This window comes from Macaca thibetana, chromosome 20 (genome assembly GCF_024542745.1).
Source record: "Macaca thibetana thibetana isolate TM-01 chromosome 20, ASM2454274v1, whole genome shotgun sequence".
NCBI classification, from domain to species: Eukaryota; Metazoa; Chordata; class Mammalia; order Primates; family Cercopithecidae; genus Macaca; species Macaca thibetana.
Genome location: NC_065597.1, coordinates 54,506,007 through 54,518,679, shown reverse-complemented (window position 1 = coordinate 54,518,679; position 12,673 = coordinate 54,506,007). Strand labels below are relative to the sequence as shown.

The window sequence follows — 12,673 nt, the reverse complement described above, 5'->3', positions numbered from 1 at the left end:
GCAGAGGACTAGACACTGTCGATATAGAGATGCCACAGTCATGATCCCTGCCTTCAGGGACACTGAACTCTAGAGGGATGATAGACTCAGATAATGTATCAAAAATGGGTTATGTCTGTAGTGGGTACCATGGAATCACAAAAGTGATTTCTCCGGGAAGGGAGAAATAATAAGGGCATGGTCAGGGAAGGCTTTATGGTGGAGGTGACAATGAGCTGAGAGATGAAGTTTTGCCAGGCAGGTTAAGGAGGGCTTCATGCAAAGGGTACAACATGTCAAAGTTCCCTCAGCATGAAAGATACAGTTTTTGGAGGAGTACAGACTGGCTTCAAATAATCTAGTCTAGCCAGAGCCCAGGAGGGGCCATGGGCAGGATCAGGAAGAGCCACAGAAATCCTGGTGAAGTCTCTATCTTGTGAGCAATGAGAATGGTCGCTGGAGTTTGAGCTGAGACTTAGTGACCTGCTCCAGGGTCACATAAGTGTAAGGATTTGGGGCTGTGGACTTGGAAGGAAATGGTCCCACAGTGTGAGAGGGAGCTCATGACTACGCTCAACTAGACGAGGATAAACAGCCACAGGTGCTGCGCCTGCCACATGGCTCAGTGTATGGGGCTTTAGCAGGTTTGGTTTGAAGAACCGGTTTCCTGCAATAAGGCCTTTTCCCTCCTCTTCCGCTCTTAATTATCTCTCCGGAGACTGCAATGATTTTCAAGGAGCTTGGTTGCCCAGTTAGAAGCTAATAAATCACCACAGGCCTCCAGGCAGCCGGGTCTTCCAGAACACATATAAAGAGTGTACAAATTTAGCAGAAAATGAAACCTTCCAGAGAATCCTATCAGTAATAATCAGTGGTGTGCCAGCTCTGTAAGTTTCCGATGATGGCCGGACATCAGGCAGGTTCCCACGTGCTCACACGTGCAAGGGATGTTGCTTAGGTGGACAGTGGGTTCTAAGGGAGCTGTCTTATGTTCCACTGGGTAACCTAGTGTGGGTTAAAAATATAATTTCCAGAAAGCCTCAGGATGACAAGAGAGTACTTGGGTGGGTTTTTTTTTTTCTTTTTCTTTAGCAAGGGGCTACAGGAAGTCTGTGATGTTTCCCTTAGGGTGAAAGAGTACAGACTTTTATAGCATAGAAAGAGCGACACATCTTCATCAGTACAAACAGTATTATTCTGCCTCATTGTTCCAAGATTAAAGCCTTGTCTTTATTATTTTTTCCCTTCTGCAAGTATTTTCTGAACCCTTACTAAGTGCCAGCCTTTGTCCAGGCATAGAGAATACAGCAGTAAATAATACAGACAACAATCTTCACTCTCAAAATTTACCATCTACCGTGGGATGGGATTTGTGTGGCCAGGGACAGTAAACACGCGAATCAACATCAAATATATTAGGTAGTAATGAGTGTGCCCATGTTACTTATGAGAATACCTTTTGTTGAGGTTGTATGCCCCAAGCTTCTCTGATCATAAGAATCATGGGGGGAGCTTGTTTAAAATGCATATTCTTGAACTGCACCCCAAACCCACTGAAATTGGAATGTACTGAAGAGGGACCTGGGAATTTTTTCTCCAAGATGCACTCAGTTAATTCTCATGAGCAACTGTATTAAGGGACACGTGGCTAAAGGAAGGTGCAGTCTGCCACAGTGGTTCTTAGCACTGGTGGCCCACTGGAATCATCTGGAGAGCTTCAAAATTGCAAGTACCAGCCGGGTGCGGTGGTTTATGCCTGTAATCCCAGCACTTTGGGAGGCTGAGGTGAGCGGATCACGAGGTGAAGAGATCAAGACCATCCTGGCCAACATGGTGAAACCCATCTCTACTAAAAATACAAAAAATTAGCTGGGCGTGGTGGTGCATGCCTGTAATCCCGGCTACTCAGGAAGCTGTAACAGGAAGATCGCTTGAACCTGGGAGGTGGAGGTGGCAGTGAACCAAGATTGTGCCACTGCACTCCAGCCTGGCGACAGAACGAGACTCCCTCTCAATAAATAAATAAATAAAATTGCAGGTACCTGGGCCTCATGCCCAGAGTTTTTTATTTAATTAGTCTGATGTGGGACCCAGACATTTATATTGCTCCAAAACCCCCTCAAGTGGTCCTGGCATGCAGCTTAACTTCACCACCCCCTCCCCACCAGCCACAGGGCAGAGCCTTGGGCTAGGGACAGTGTACGTGTGGCAAAACAGAAATGGCGTGAGATGTTCGCTTAAATCCCATTCTACCTTCCTACATTTGGAAAGTTTGGTGAAGTAGAGCTTGGACTCCTCCTCAGTCGTGAGCCAGAGCCCCTGTGGGCACAATGAAATCTTAAAAACAACAGAAAAGTTCCCTGCAGAACTAGCTGCCCGAGGCCAGAATGCTAAAGAAGGGCTGAACTTTATAAAACAGCACTGACAACTTCTGAGGACTCAAGGGCCACTTCTCAATGGGCCCCACCTCTGACACTGGATCTTTGATCCATTTATGGAGCACCTATGGTATGCTAGGTGTGATGTGAGGCAGGTAAAAATGAACAAGAGACGTGCAAGTTGCTGAGGATCTGTTGGCATAAATGGATGCGTAACTAACAATTCCCACACAAGGGGATGAGGGTGCTAGTAGGCGGTTATACAAAGTGCCATGAGGTTACAAAGAAGGGTTTACAGAGGGCGTGTGTGACTTTTGGTTTGTACTTGGAAATATGAGTAGGCATTCACCAGGGCAAGAGAGACAAGTAAGATGGACCAGAGTCTTAAAAAATAAAAATAAAACACTTGGCAAGTGCAAAACACACATGAAAGGGCAGGTTCCTATCTAGGGAGAGGATTTTATGTTCAGCATGGCATGAACATCGGGCTACCAAGGAAGGAGCAAGAGATTAATTCTAGAAAGGTAGACAAGGGCCTCAAATGCCAAGCCAAGGAATACGGACCTTATTCAAAAGAATCATTGATGCCTGACTTAATTGGATTTGCTCCAGAAAGCTTAGAATCCATGATTGGATTCCCTGGTGGACATGAAATGAGTTGAAAAGGGAAAAAAGAATAGGAACATGGAGGGCAGAGAGAAATCTGTGGTCTGAGGAAGAGTTGACAAGGGCCCGCGGCTGTGTTCGTGGACTAAGGGAGGAGGCTGGAGACTTCAGAAGGTTGGGGAGGTAAACTTATAAGAATGAAAGACATTCCATTTGAGGAAGAGAAAAGAATGATTCTGAAGTTTTCCTCCTTTCATAATGATATTTGCAAAGCAGGCAAAAGGGAGAAACAAATCTGGGGAGGAAAATGTTAATTGGTGAAGTGAGGTATCCAGTCCATAGACAGGCATTCCAGTTAAGAACATAGGAAAGCTTTCAGTCGGAGCTGCAGTTACAGATTTGTGTGTCAGCATCTCTTAGGTGATGGTTAAAGGCTGGGGAAGGAATGAGGTCATCCAGGAGGATCACATAGAATGACAGAAGTGGGCCTGGGTGCAGTGGCTCCCCCCTGTAATCCCAGCACTTTGGGAGGCTGAAGTGGATGGGTTGCTTGAGCCCAAGAGTTCGAGACCAGCCTGGGCAACATGGCGAAACTTTGTCTCTACTGAAAATACAAAAAAAAAAAATAGTCAGGCACCTGTGGTCTTAGCTACCTGGGGAGCTGAGGCGAGAGGATTGCTTGAGCCTGGGAGGTCAAGGCTGCAGTGAGCTGAGATTGTGCCACTGTACTGCAGCCTGGGAGACAGAGCAAGACCCTGTCTCAAACAAACAAACAAACAAACACAAACCAGCATGAGAGAAGTGGAATGCAGGCCAGTGAGAAGTTCCGGAATGGTTTGGGGAGAGTTAGGAATTTGTAAAGGGGATGAGGGCTTCAATGCATAAATGGATTAGATAGGTTGCTGACTCCATTTAAATTTCAAAGATATTGATAAAGACCTTACTTGTGCCATGGAGTGTGGTAGACTCTGGAGATACAGCTGCAATTAAGATACACCCTGCCCTGCCCTCATGGAATTTATACTCAAGTGGTGAGTATAGCTTCTACAGAACATAAGTGTCTTAGTCCATTTTCTGTTGCTCATAACAGATTACCTGAAACTGGATGATTTATAAAGAAAATGAATTTATTTCTTACAGTTATCGAGGTTAAGAAGTTCAAGGTCAAGGGGCTCCATCTGGTGAGGACCTTCTTGCTGGTGGGGGCTCTCTGTAGAGTCCCGAGGCAGCACAGGGCATTAAATGGCAAGGGGATTGAGTGTGCTCACTTGCTAGCTCAGATCTCTCATCCTTTTCTTATAAAGACACCAGTTCCACTCCCATGATAAACCACTAATTCATTAACACATTAATCCTTTAATTCATTAATCCATGAATAGATGAATCCATTCGTGAAGGCAGAGCCCTCATGACCCAATCACCACTTAAAGTCCCCACCTCCCAATAGTACCATGTTGAGGATTAAATTTCAACATGAGTTTTGGAGGGGACAAATATTCAAACCATCGCAAGAGGCCAGACTATAAAAGGTTAAAATTCTTGGATTGCAAGCGACAAAAACCAACTCTAACTAACTTAAGATAGTAGAAACTTACTGGAAAGATGTGTAGTAATTCAGAGAATCCAGAAGAAAGGGGAAGAGCCAGGTCTCGGAAAGGGCAAGAACCTACATAGCTGCAGGGATTTGGCAACAGAAACTAATGAGGAATCTCTTCCAGGGTTTTATATCTGATTGGAATTTCAATCTTTATGACACCTTTTTAGTCTTTGTAACACAATTGGTTCCCAATAGCCTAACTTTGGACATGCACCCCCACCCTTGGCCCACCAAGATTTTGTCCAAAGCAGGAGTGGTAGTCCTCAAGGAAAAATCTGGGGCTGTTACCAGATGTAGGGAAAATAGTTCCTAAGCAAGTTAAAATAACAGATGGGAGGAAAGTCCAAACAATGAGCATTAGATTATTCTTTCAGTAACTTTTGCAGAGCTACATAGAAAACAAAGGAGGCAAAAGCTTAAAAGGGTTGCAGGGTGAGAGAAAAGTTCAGCTGTTTGCTAGCAGCTGGAAACAAGTAAGCAAAATTTAAATAGTGACATAAAGAAGAAAGATGAGCCCCAAGGCAAAGTCTAATTATGCCTTCCTCCAATGTGCACAGGGCATGGGAAGGTATACACAGTACCTTTGCACATTATCATCACACAGAACTCCAACACTCTATTCCAATGACACAAGGAGAAATAAATATTCAAGGATGTTTTTTGGTGGGATAGAGAAAATTTGAAGTACCCAGGAGCCCTCTGACTTGCGGCATGACTACAGCGTGTTTGCAGCCTGATTTTTGTATCTTCTTTAGTATTTGCCATTTGGTTTTGCAACTGATAACACCAATTAGAAATTAGAAGGGTAGGCTGAGTGCGGTGGCTCATGCCTGTAATCCTAGCACTTTGAGAGGCCAAGGTGTGTGGATCACCTGAGGTCGGGAGTTCGAGACCAGCCTGACCAACATGGTGAAACCCTGTCTCTACTAAATACAAAAAAGTAGCTGGGTGTGGTGGCACATGCCTGTAATCACAGCTACTTGCGAGGCTGAGACAGGAGAATTGCTTGAACCCGGGAGGCAGAGGTTGCAGTGAGCTGAGATTGTGCCATTGCACTCCAACCTGGGCAATAAGAGCAAACCTCCGTCTCAAAAAAAAAAAAAAGGAAATTAAAGAAAAAAAGAAATTAGAAGGGTGGAGCTTCACTTTAGTGCACAGATGGGGGAATAATGTGGTACTTTGGAGATCACTGGATTTGGTCAGCATTTTCCAAACTGGTAACAAAAAGAGATGTTAATTGGTGCTTCACAGCTCTATAGTCAAGTAAGCTTAGAAAATCTGTCCTCAATTCCTTTCTTGGATATTCTTTAGCGTATTGAAGGATATTGCAAAGGAATCTGTTTAGTGGCAAGTCAAGTCAATTTCCTTGTGCTGGGAAAGACCTTTATTTCAATAGCCCCTGTAGAGTTTGGGAAGTCTTTAAACACAGTTTAAATGCACTGTTATCCTTATGTAATTTCATCTATTCCTGTCATACAGGCCAACACCTAATTACCATATATGCCACAGTCACGATATAATATGTCCTGATTTCTAAGAAAATCCAGCCAAAGAATTCTATTCAAGTGCCCTTGTGATTGTTTGCACATAATGCAAACTATCTACTCAATACTACTTTATTAAAATTAGTTCTACTCAAGTTTTAAAAAATTGTTTTTAATTGTTCTACTCAATACTAATAAATACTATTTTTTAAAATTGTCCTACTTAATACTAATAAGTACTATTTCAATCGACCAAAAAGGGTCCACATAGACTTTGGGCCTGGAAGCAAGAGATCAGTTGTATCAGCCTAGCAATGAATTAGAAGGTTCAAGGCGCTAATGGGTGCGTTTGCAGGAAAGGCAGAAGGGGAAGGGATCTAAGCACAGGTGGATGGGTGAGCCCTCGGGTACCTTGTTCTCTGAGACTAGCAGGAGGGACTGAGGATGGTTGCACATAAGGATCAGCTTTAAGCTGGAGGAGAGGCAGGTTGAAGGAGTTGAGGTGTTAGGTTGAAAGCTTATGGCTTTCTAGTGTCAGGAGACTAGCTGCATGTTAAGGATGGATGACAGGATTCAGGCTGGGAGTGTATGATGAGAATTGGAAACACTTACTATGAAAAATGATGGAAAGGGCCTGATAAGACAAATATAAGATCACTGAGCAGTATTGAAGATTCAATGGAAGCTAGAATCCATGAACATAGTAAGGATCTACTTGTAAGTGCCAGCAATTTTCTCCACTGCTGTTTGGCAACCCAGGGACAGACCTGGAAAGGAGAAAAGGCTGGAAGGATGCATTATTAGAGACTGGAGAGAGCGATTAGAATGGGAAAATGGATGAGGATGAAGATGATGCTATTGAAATGATTGTTCATTGGGTCCAGAGAAGGTATGGAATAAAGTGAAATCAAGAGAATCCCAGATGAATTTGAAAATGGGTATAAGAAGTTTGAGACTGGAAAAGGTAGAAAGGGACGAGGTTGTAATCTGTAGTTTCCTGTGGCTGCCATAACAAATTACTGCAAACTGGGTGGCTTAAAACAACAGAAATGCATTATTTCACAGTTCTAGAGGATAGAAGTCTGAGACCAAATTGTTCGCAGGGTTGGTTCCTTCTGACTGCTCTGAGAAGAATCTGCCCTGTGCCTCTCTCCTAGCTTCCAGTGGCTGATCGTGGCAGTCCTAGGTGTTCATGGCTTGTAGATATCTGACTTCACACTCTGCCTTCGTCTTCAGGTCACCGTATTTAATGTGTGACTCTTCCTCCCTTCTCTTACAAGGACACTCGTCACTGTGCTTATGGCCCACTCTAATCCAGGATGATCTCATCTGCAAGTCCTTAATTACATCTACAAAGACCTTTTTACCAAATAAGGTCACATTCAAAGGTTCTGGGTGGGCTGGGCATGGTGACTCACACCCGTAATCCCAGCACTTTGGGAAGCCAAGGCAGGCAGATCTCTTGAGCCTAGGAGTTCAAGACCAGCCTAGGCAACATGGTGAAACCCTGTCTCTACAAAAAATACAAAAATTAGCCAAGAGTAGTGCCGAGTGCCTATAGTCCCAGCTACCTGGGATTTGTCAGGTAGGAGGATCACCTAAGCCAGGGGAGATTGAGGCTGCAGTGAGCCCTGATGGCACCACTGTACTCCAGCCTGGGTGACAGCGTGAGACTCTGTCACACACACACACACACACACACACACAAAAACCCAAAACAGAACAAAGGTTCTGGGTGGACATATCTTTTGGAGGGTCACCATTCAAACCTCTACATAGTCTTAGAGTGAAATTTCTGAATTAACCACTTCAGAGTTAAGCAAATTTCAATGACATGACCCAAGGTATGGCCAAGAAAAAGAGTTGGTGAAGGGAAGAGAAAATGGAAATACTTGGAGTAGCAAAGGTCAAAGAACTGTGAGGCCAGGGTATTGGGTGGAGAGAGTGATAGGAGCCGGGAAGCAGAAAGCTAAGAACTGGGAGTTGATATTCCAAAGGATGCGAGAATGAATGTTCTGGGGGTTGGTAAATCATAGTGTTAGTGATGCAGGGCAGGCGAGCCTCGGGGAGTTCTTGGCTTTGCCCAGAAAGAATTCAAGGGCAAGCCAGTGTTGTTAGATAAGCAACTTTTAGTGAAGCAGCAGTGTACAGCAGAAGCAGAGCCACTGTTCCTTGCAGAGAAGGGCTACCCTACAGGGGTAGTATATAGGCAGAGTATCCAGAGTAGCAGCTCGGAGGCAGTTCTGCAGTCATATTTATACCCACTTTTAATTACTTGCAAATTAAGGGGCAGATTAGGCAGAAATCTACCACCCTAGGAAAAGGGTGGTAACTTCCAGGTCATCAGGTTGTTGCCATAGAAAGGGATGATCACTTCCAGGCGTTGCCATGGCAGTGGTAAGCTGACAGGGCACACTGGTGGGCGTGTCTTGTGGAAAGCTGCTTCCGCCCCGCCCTGTTTTAGCTAGTCCTCAATTTGGTCCTGTATCCAAGCCCTGCCTCTGGAGTCTAGACCAGCCTCCTACCACATTAGGCTTGGGAAAGGTGTTTCTCAACTCTGCCTTCCCATTAGAATGATCTGAGGAACTTTATATAAGCATATCTCCTCCCTCAATATTTTGAATCAGTTGTTCTAGGACAGAGCCCAGACATGTTTGAAAGAGAGAGGAAGGAAAGAAAGAAAGAAAGAAAGAAAGAAAGAAAGAAAGAAAGAAAGAAAGAAAGAAAGAAAGAAAGAAAGAAAGAAAGAAAGAAAGAAAGAAAGAAAGAGAGAGAGAGAGAGAGAGAGAGAGAGAGGAGGGAGGGAGGGAGGGAGGGAGGGAGGAGGGAGGGAGGGAAGGAAGGAAGGAAGGAAGGGGAAGGAAGGAAGGAAAAGGAAGGAAGAGAAAGAGAGAAAGAAAGAGAGAGAGAGAAAGAGAGAGAGAGAGAGAGAGAGGAAGGAATGAAGGAAGGAAAGAAAAGGAAGGAAAAAGGAAGGAAAGGAAAGAAAGGAAAAGAACTTCTCGGGTAGTTCTAAGGTGCAGCTAGAATTAAGAAAAATGCACGTAAGGGTCAACAGTGACCTTCATCAAGAAGTAGCGGTTGGGAACCAGGGATGCTCCCCTCCATCAAGGTCTGAATGAGATGCTCCCGGGAAAGAGACTTCAGTGCTTTTTCCCAAATCCCTTAAGGTCTCCAGCACAGCCAGGAAATTAAAAAACAAGGGAAAGAGAGGTTACATAGCCTGGCTCCTGACTGAGATCCCAACCAGCCTGGAGTTCTTGGCTTGTTCAAGCCTACACAAAGGATGTGTTTCAACCGTTTTTCAGCAGAAGAAGACGTCAGAACTCATATCTAAAACAGTTGCTATTCCTGCAAGACAAGACTTTTTCCCCAAAAAAAGATTTTCTTAATATATTTGGAGAAATATCTTTTGCCAGAACAATATTCAGTGGCTTACTTTGTAATTTTTGAATATGTAATAAATGCATTAAAATTTTCAAGCAGTTTTAAAGGTTATAAAATAAAAAGTAATTCTTATCCAGGTGCAGTGGCTTGTGCCTATGGTCCCAACACTTTGAGAAACCAAGGCAGGAGGATCACTTGAAGCTTGGAGTTTGAGACCAGCCAGGGCAACATAGTGAGACCCTATCTCTACCAAAAAAAAAAAAAAAAAAAAAAAGCCAGGCATGGTGGTTTACACCTGTAATCTCAACTGCTCAGGAGGCTGAGGAAGGAGAATCACTTGAGCCCAGGAGTTCAAGACCAGCCTGGGCAACACAGTGAGACCCCATCTCTACAAAAAATTGTTAAAAATCAGCCAGGAGTGGTAGCATGAGCCTGTAGACCCGGCTTCTTGAGGTGAGAGGATCATGGAGTCCCGGAGTTCGAGGCTTCAGTGAGCCATGATTGTAACTCTGCATTGCACCTTGGGAGATAGAGTGAGACCTTGTCCCTTGGAAAAAAAAAAAAAGAAAGAAAAGTAATTCTCATTTATCCCTCATCTTCTAATTCTGCAGTCACCTTGAGTTTCCTCCCTAGAAGCAACTGCTCTTATTGGTTCCTTATGTATCCTTCCTAAGATGTACAAGCTGTATCTTGCCTATTTTCATTTAACACTGTATGTTGGAACTCATTTCATATTAATGCATACAGATCTACCTAACCCTATTAATTGGCTATTCCACAATTTATTTAGCTCACAATGATGGATGTTTAGATTGTTTCCAGTCTTGAAGCAAACAGGTTAAACATTAAATAAGAAAAAAAGCCTGTGATCCCAGCACTTTGGGAGGTTGAGGTGGGAGGATTGCTTGAGCCCAGGTGTTCGAGACTAGCCTGGCAACATAGTGAGACCCTGCTCTACAAAAAATAGAAAAACTTAGCCAGGCATGGTGGCGCACACCTGTAGTACCAGCTACTTGGCAGGCTGAGATGGGAAGATAGCCTGATCCCAGGAGTTGGAGGCTGCAGTGAGCTGTGACTGTACCACTGCACTCCAGCCTGGGCAACAGAGTGAGACCCTGTCTCAAAACAAAAGAAAAAAAAGAAAAGAAAAGAAAAGCAACAAGATTTAAAGTGAGTCCCTCACCAGGTGAGAGCTTTGAACAGAACAGAGGCGAGGAGGGGGATGCAACAGGTCCCTGGGTGGAAAGGCTGATGTAGCTGGGCCTGAGGCCTGGCCCCACGCAAACCTATTTGATGATGTGTTTCTTCTGCCCACACAGGAGCCTGATGCCCAGGACCCTGGAGAGCCAGATCACGCTCGAGAAGACGCCCAGCTACTTCGTCACTCAAGAGGCTCCCCGACGCATCTTCAACATGTCCCGAGACACCAAGCTGATTGTGGTCGTGCGGAACCCTGTGACCCGCGCCATCTCTGATTACACCCAGACACTCTCCAAGAAGCCCGACATCCCGACCTTTGAGGGCCTCTCCTTCCGCAACCGCACCCTGGGCCTGGTGGACGTGTCGTGGAACGCCATCCGCATCGGCATGTACGTGCTGCACCTGGAGAGCTGGCTGCAGTACTTCCCGCTAGCTCAGATTCACTTCGTCAGTGGCGAGCGACTCATCACTGACCCGGCCGGCGAGATGGGGCGAGTCCAGGACTTCCTGGGCATTAAGAGATTCATCACGGACAAGCACTTCTATTTCAACAAGACCAAAGGATTCCCTTGCTTGAAAAAAACAGAATCGAGCCTCCTGCCTCGATGCCTGGGCAAATCAAAAGGGAGAACTCATGTACAGATTGATCCTGAAGTGATAGACCAGCTCCGGGAATTTTATAGACCTTACAATATCAAATTTTATGAAACTGTTGGGCAGGACTTCAGATGGGAATAAGCCCACGAGAGGAAAGGGCTCGCAAGGGCTCTTCTGCTTATCTCTTCCATGAGATTTGCTCCCAGACCCTCTGATCATCTCCCTCCAACACACCTCAGCTCCAGCCCCCTTTCCCACCTTGAGCTGCATCATCTTGGAACCAGGAAGCCCAGGTAAAGCCGAGAGAACAGAAAGTCCCTGCCACTATCTCTCATCAGTCTGTTCAAGCAAAGTTGATCTGCTCCTGGCATGTCCAGTAAATTCCAGAATCATTCTCCTTTCTGCCCATAAGGGTCCTTGAGGAATTGCTTTAAGAAGAGTGAATGTTCCAGTGATGATAGATACTATAAGCGATGATGGTTCTGTTGCTATGGGCACAGCGGTCAGTCTCTGTCATTGTCCACGCAGGAGTGGCCTTGTTAAATCCAAGTGGCATGTATCTTCCCTCTGAGCTTCGTTTCTTCAAGATGCTCTGGGTGGTGGGATGGGAGACCATCCTTAGCCTTCCTCAGACCTTAGCAATTCATTGAGAAATTGCAAAGCTGAAAGCACCTCCGGCCGCTCCTGGGAGACAGACCCTTTGGTGATGAAATAAACCAGTGACTTCAGAGCCTGTGGTCTCAACTGTGCTTGAAAAACACCGTCTCTGAAAACCACTTTGTGATTCTCCCTGCTCCCTGTGGACAAAAGCACATAATTCTGCTGTTACGGGTACTCTGCTCATTCGAGCTTTCATGTTCAGCATGCAATGGAATCATGCTTGTCCATGTGAAATAAATATGGCTCTCTCATGTCCTTAATGCTGGGTTTTTCTCTGTAAGCTGGGTCTGCAGCACAGTTCATTAATTCAACTTCTCCCAGTGCTAGAAGGTAGCTGGTGCTGGGGGTGGTCTGGGGGTCAGGGAGGAGGGCAAGGACTACCTGGGGCAGAGGCAAGGTGGTGGAGATGAGGAAGGAAGTTCTTGGTGGCAGAAGCTGAGGCAGAAAGATCATGTGAGACCTATGGGGACACCCTCTATCTGAAACACAAGTCTGTGTTCATTCTCTGCTTAGAAATTTTAGATCAGAAGTGCCACACTGAAGGTCCAAAGGTTGATGGGGCATCAGATATCCTTTTGCTTGGCCAGGATGATATTTTGAAATAACTGTCAACAGTTAGAAACGGGGAGCATTCGTATGTAAAAATTATGGATTTCCAGCTTCCTATTAAAAAAAAGAGAGAGAGAAACTTGACTACACTAAGCCCACCTCGCATCATGGCAACAATTGGCCACTGCTTTGGATGGAACCTGCACTCCCCAGTTTTACAACTCCCATGTAGGCAC

At 45.1% G+C, this 12,673-nt stretch overlaps 1 protein-coding gene across 1 annotated transcript in view; it reads left to right on the top strand.

Moving 5' to 3' along the window:
- Positions 1 to 12,148, top strand: part of HS3ST2 (heparan sulfate-glucosamine 3-sulfotransferase 2) — a 107,016-nt gene extending 94,868 nt beyond the window's left edge. Inside the window, exon 2 of the mRNA XM_050773180.1 lies at positions 10,751 to 12,148. Coding sequence (XP_050629137.1) covers positions 10,751 to 11,369 — 619 coding nt within the window. The 3' untranslated portion in view covers positions 11,370 to 12,148. The remainder of the gene's footprint in view (positions 1 to 10,750) is intronic.
- The last annotated feature ends 525 nt before the right edge of the window (positions 12,149 to 12,673 follow it).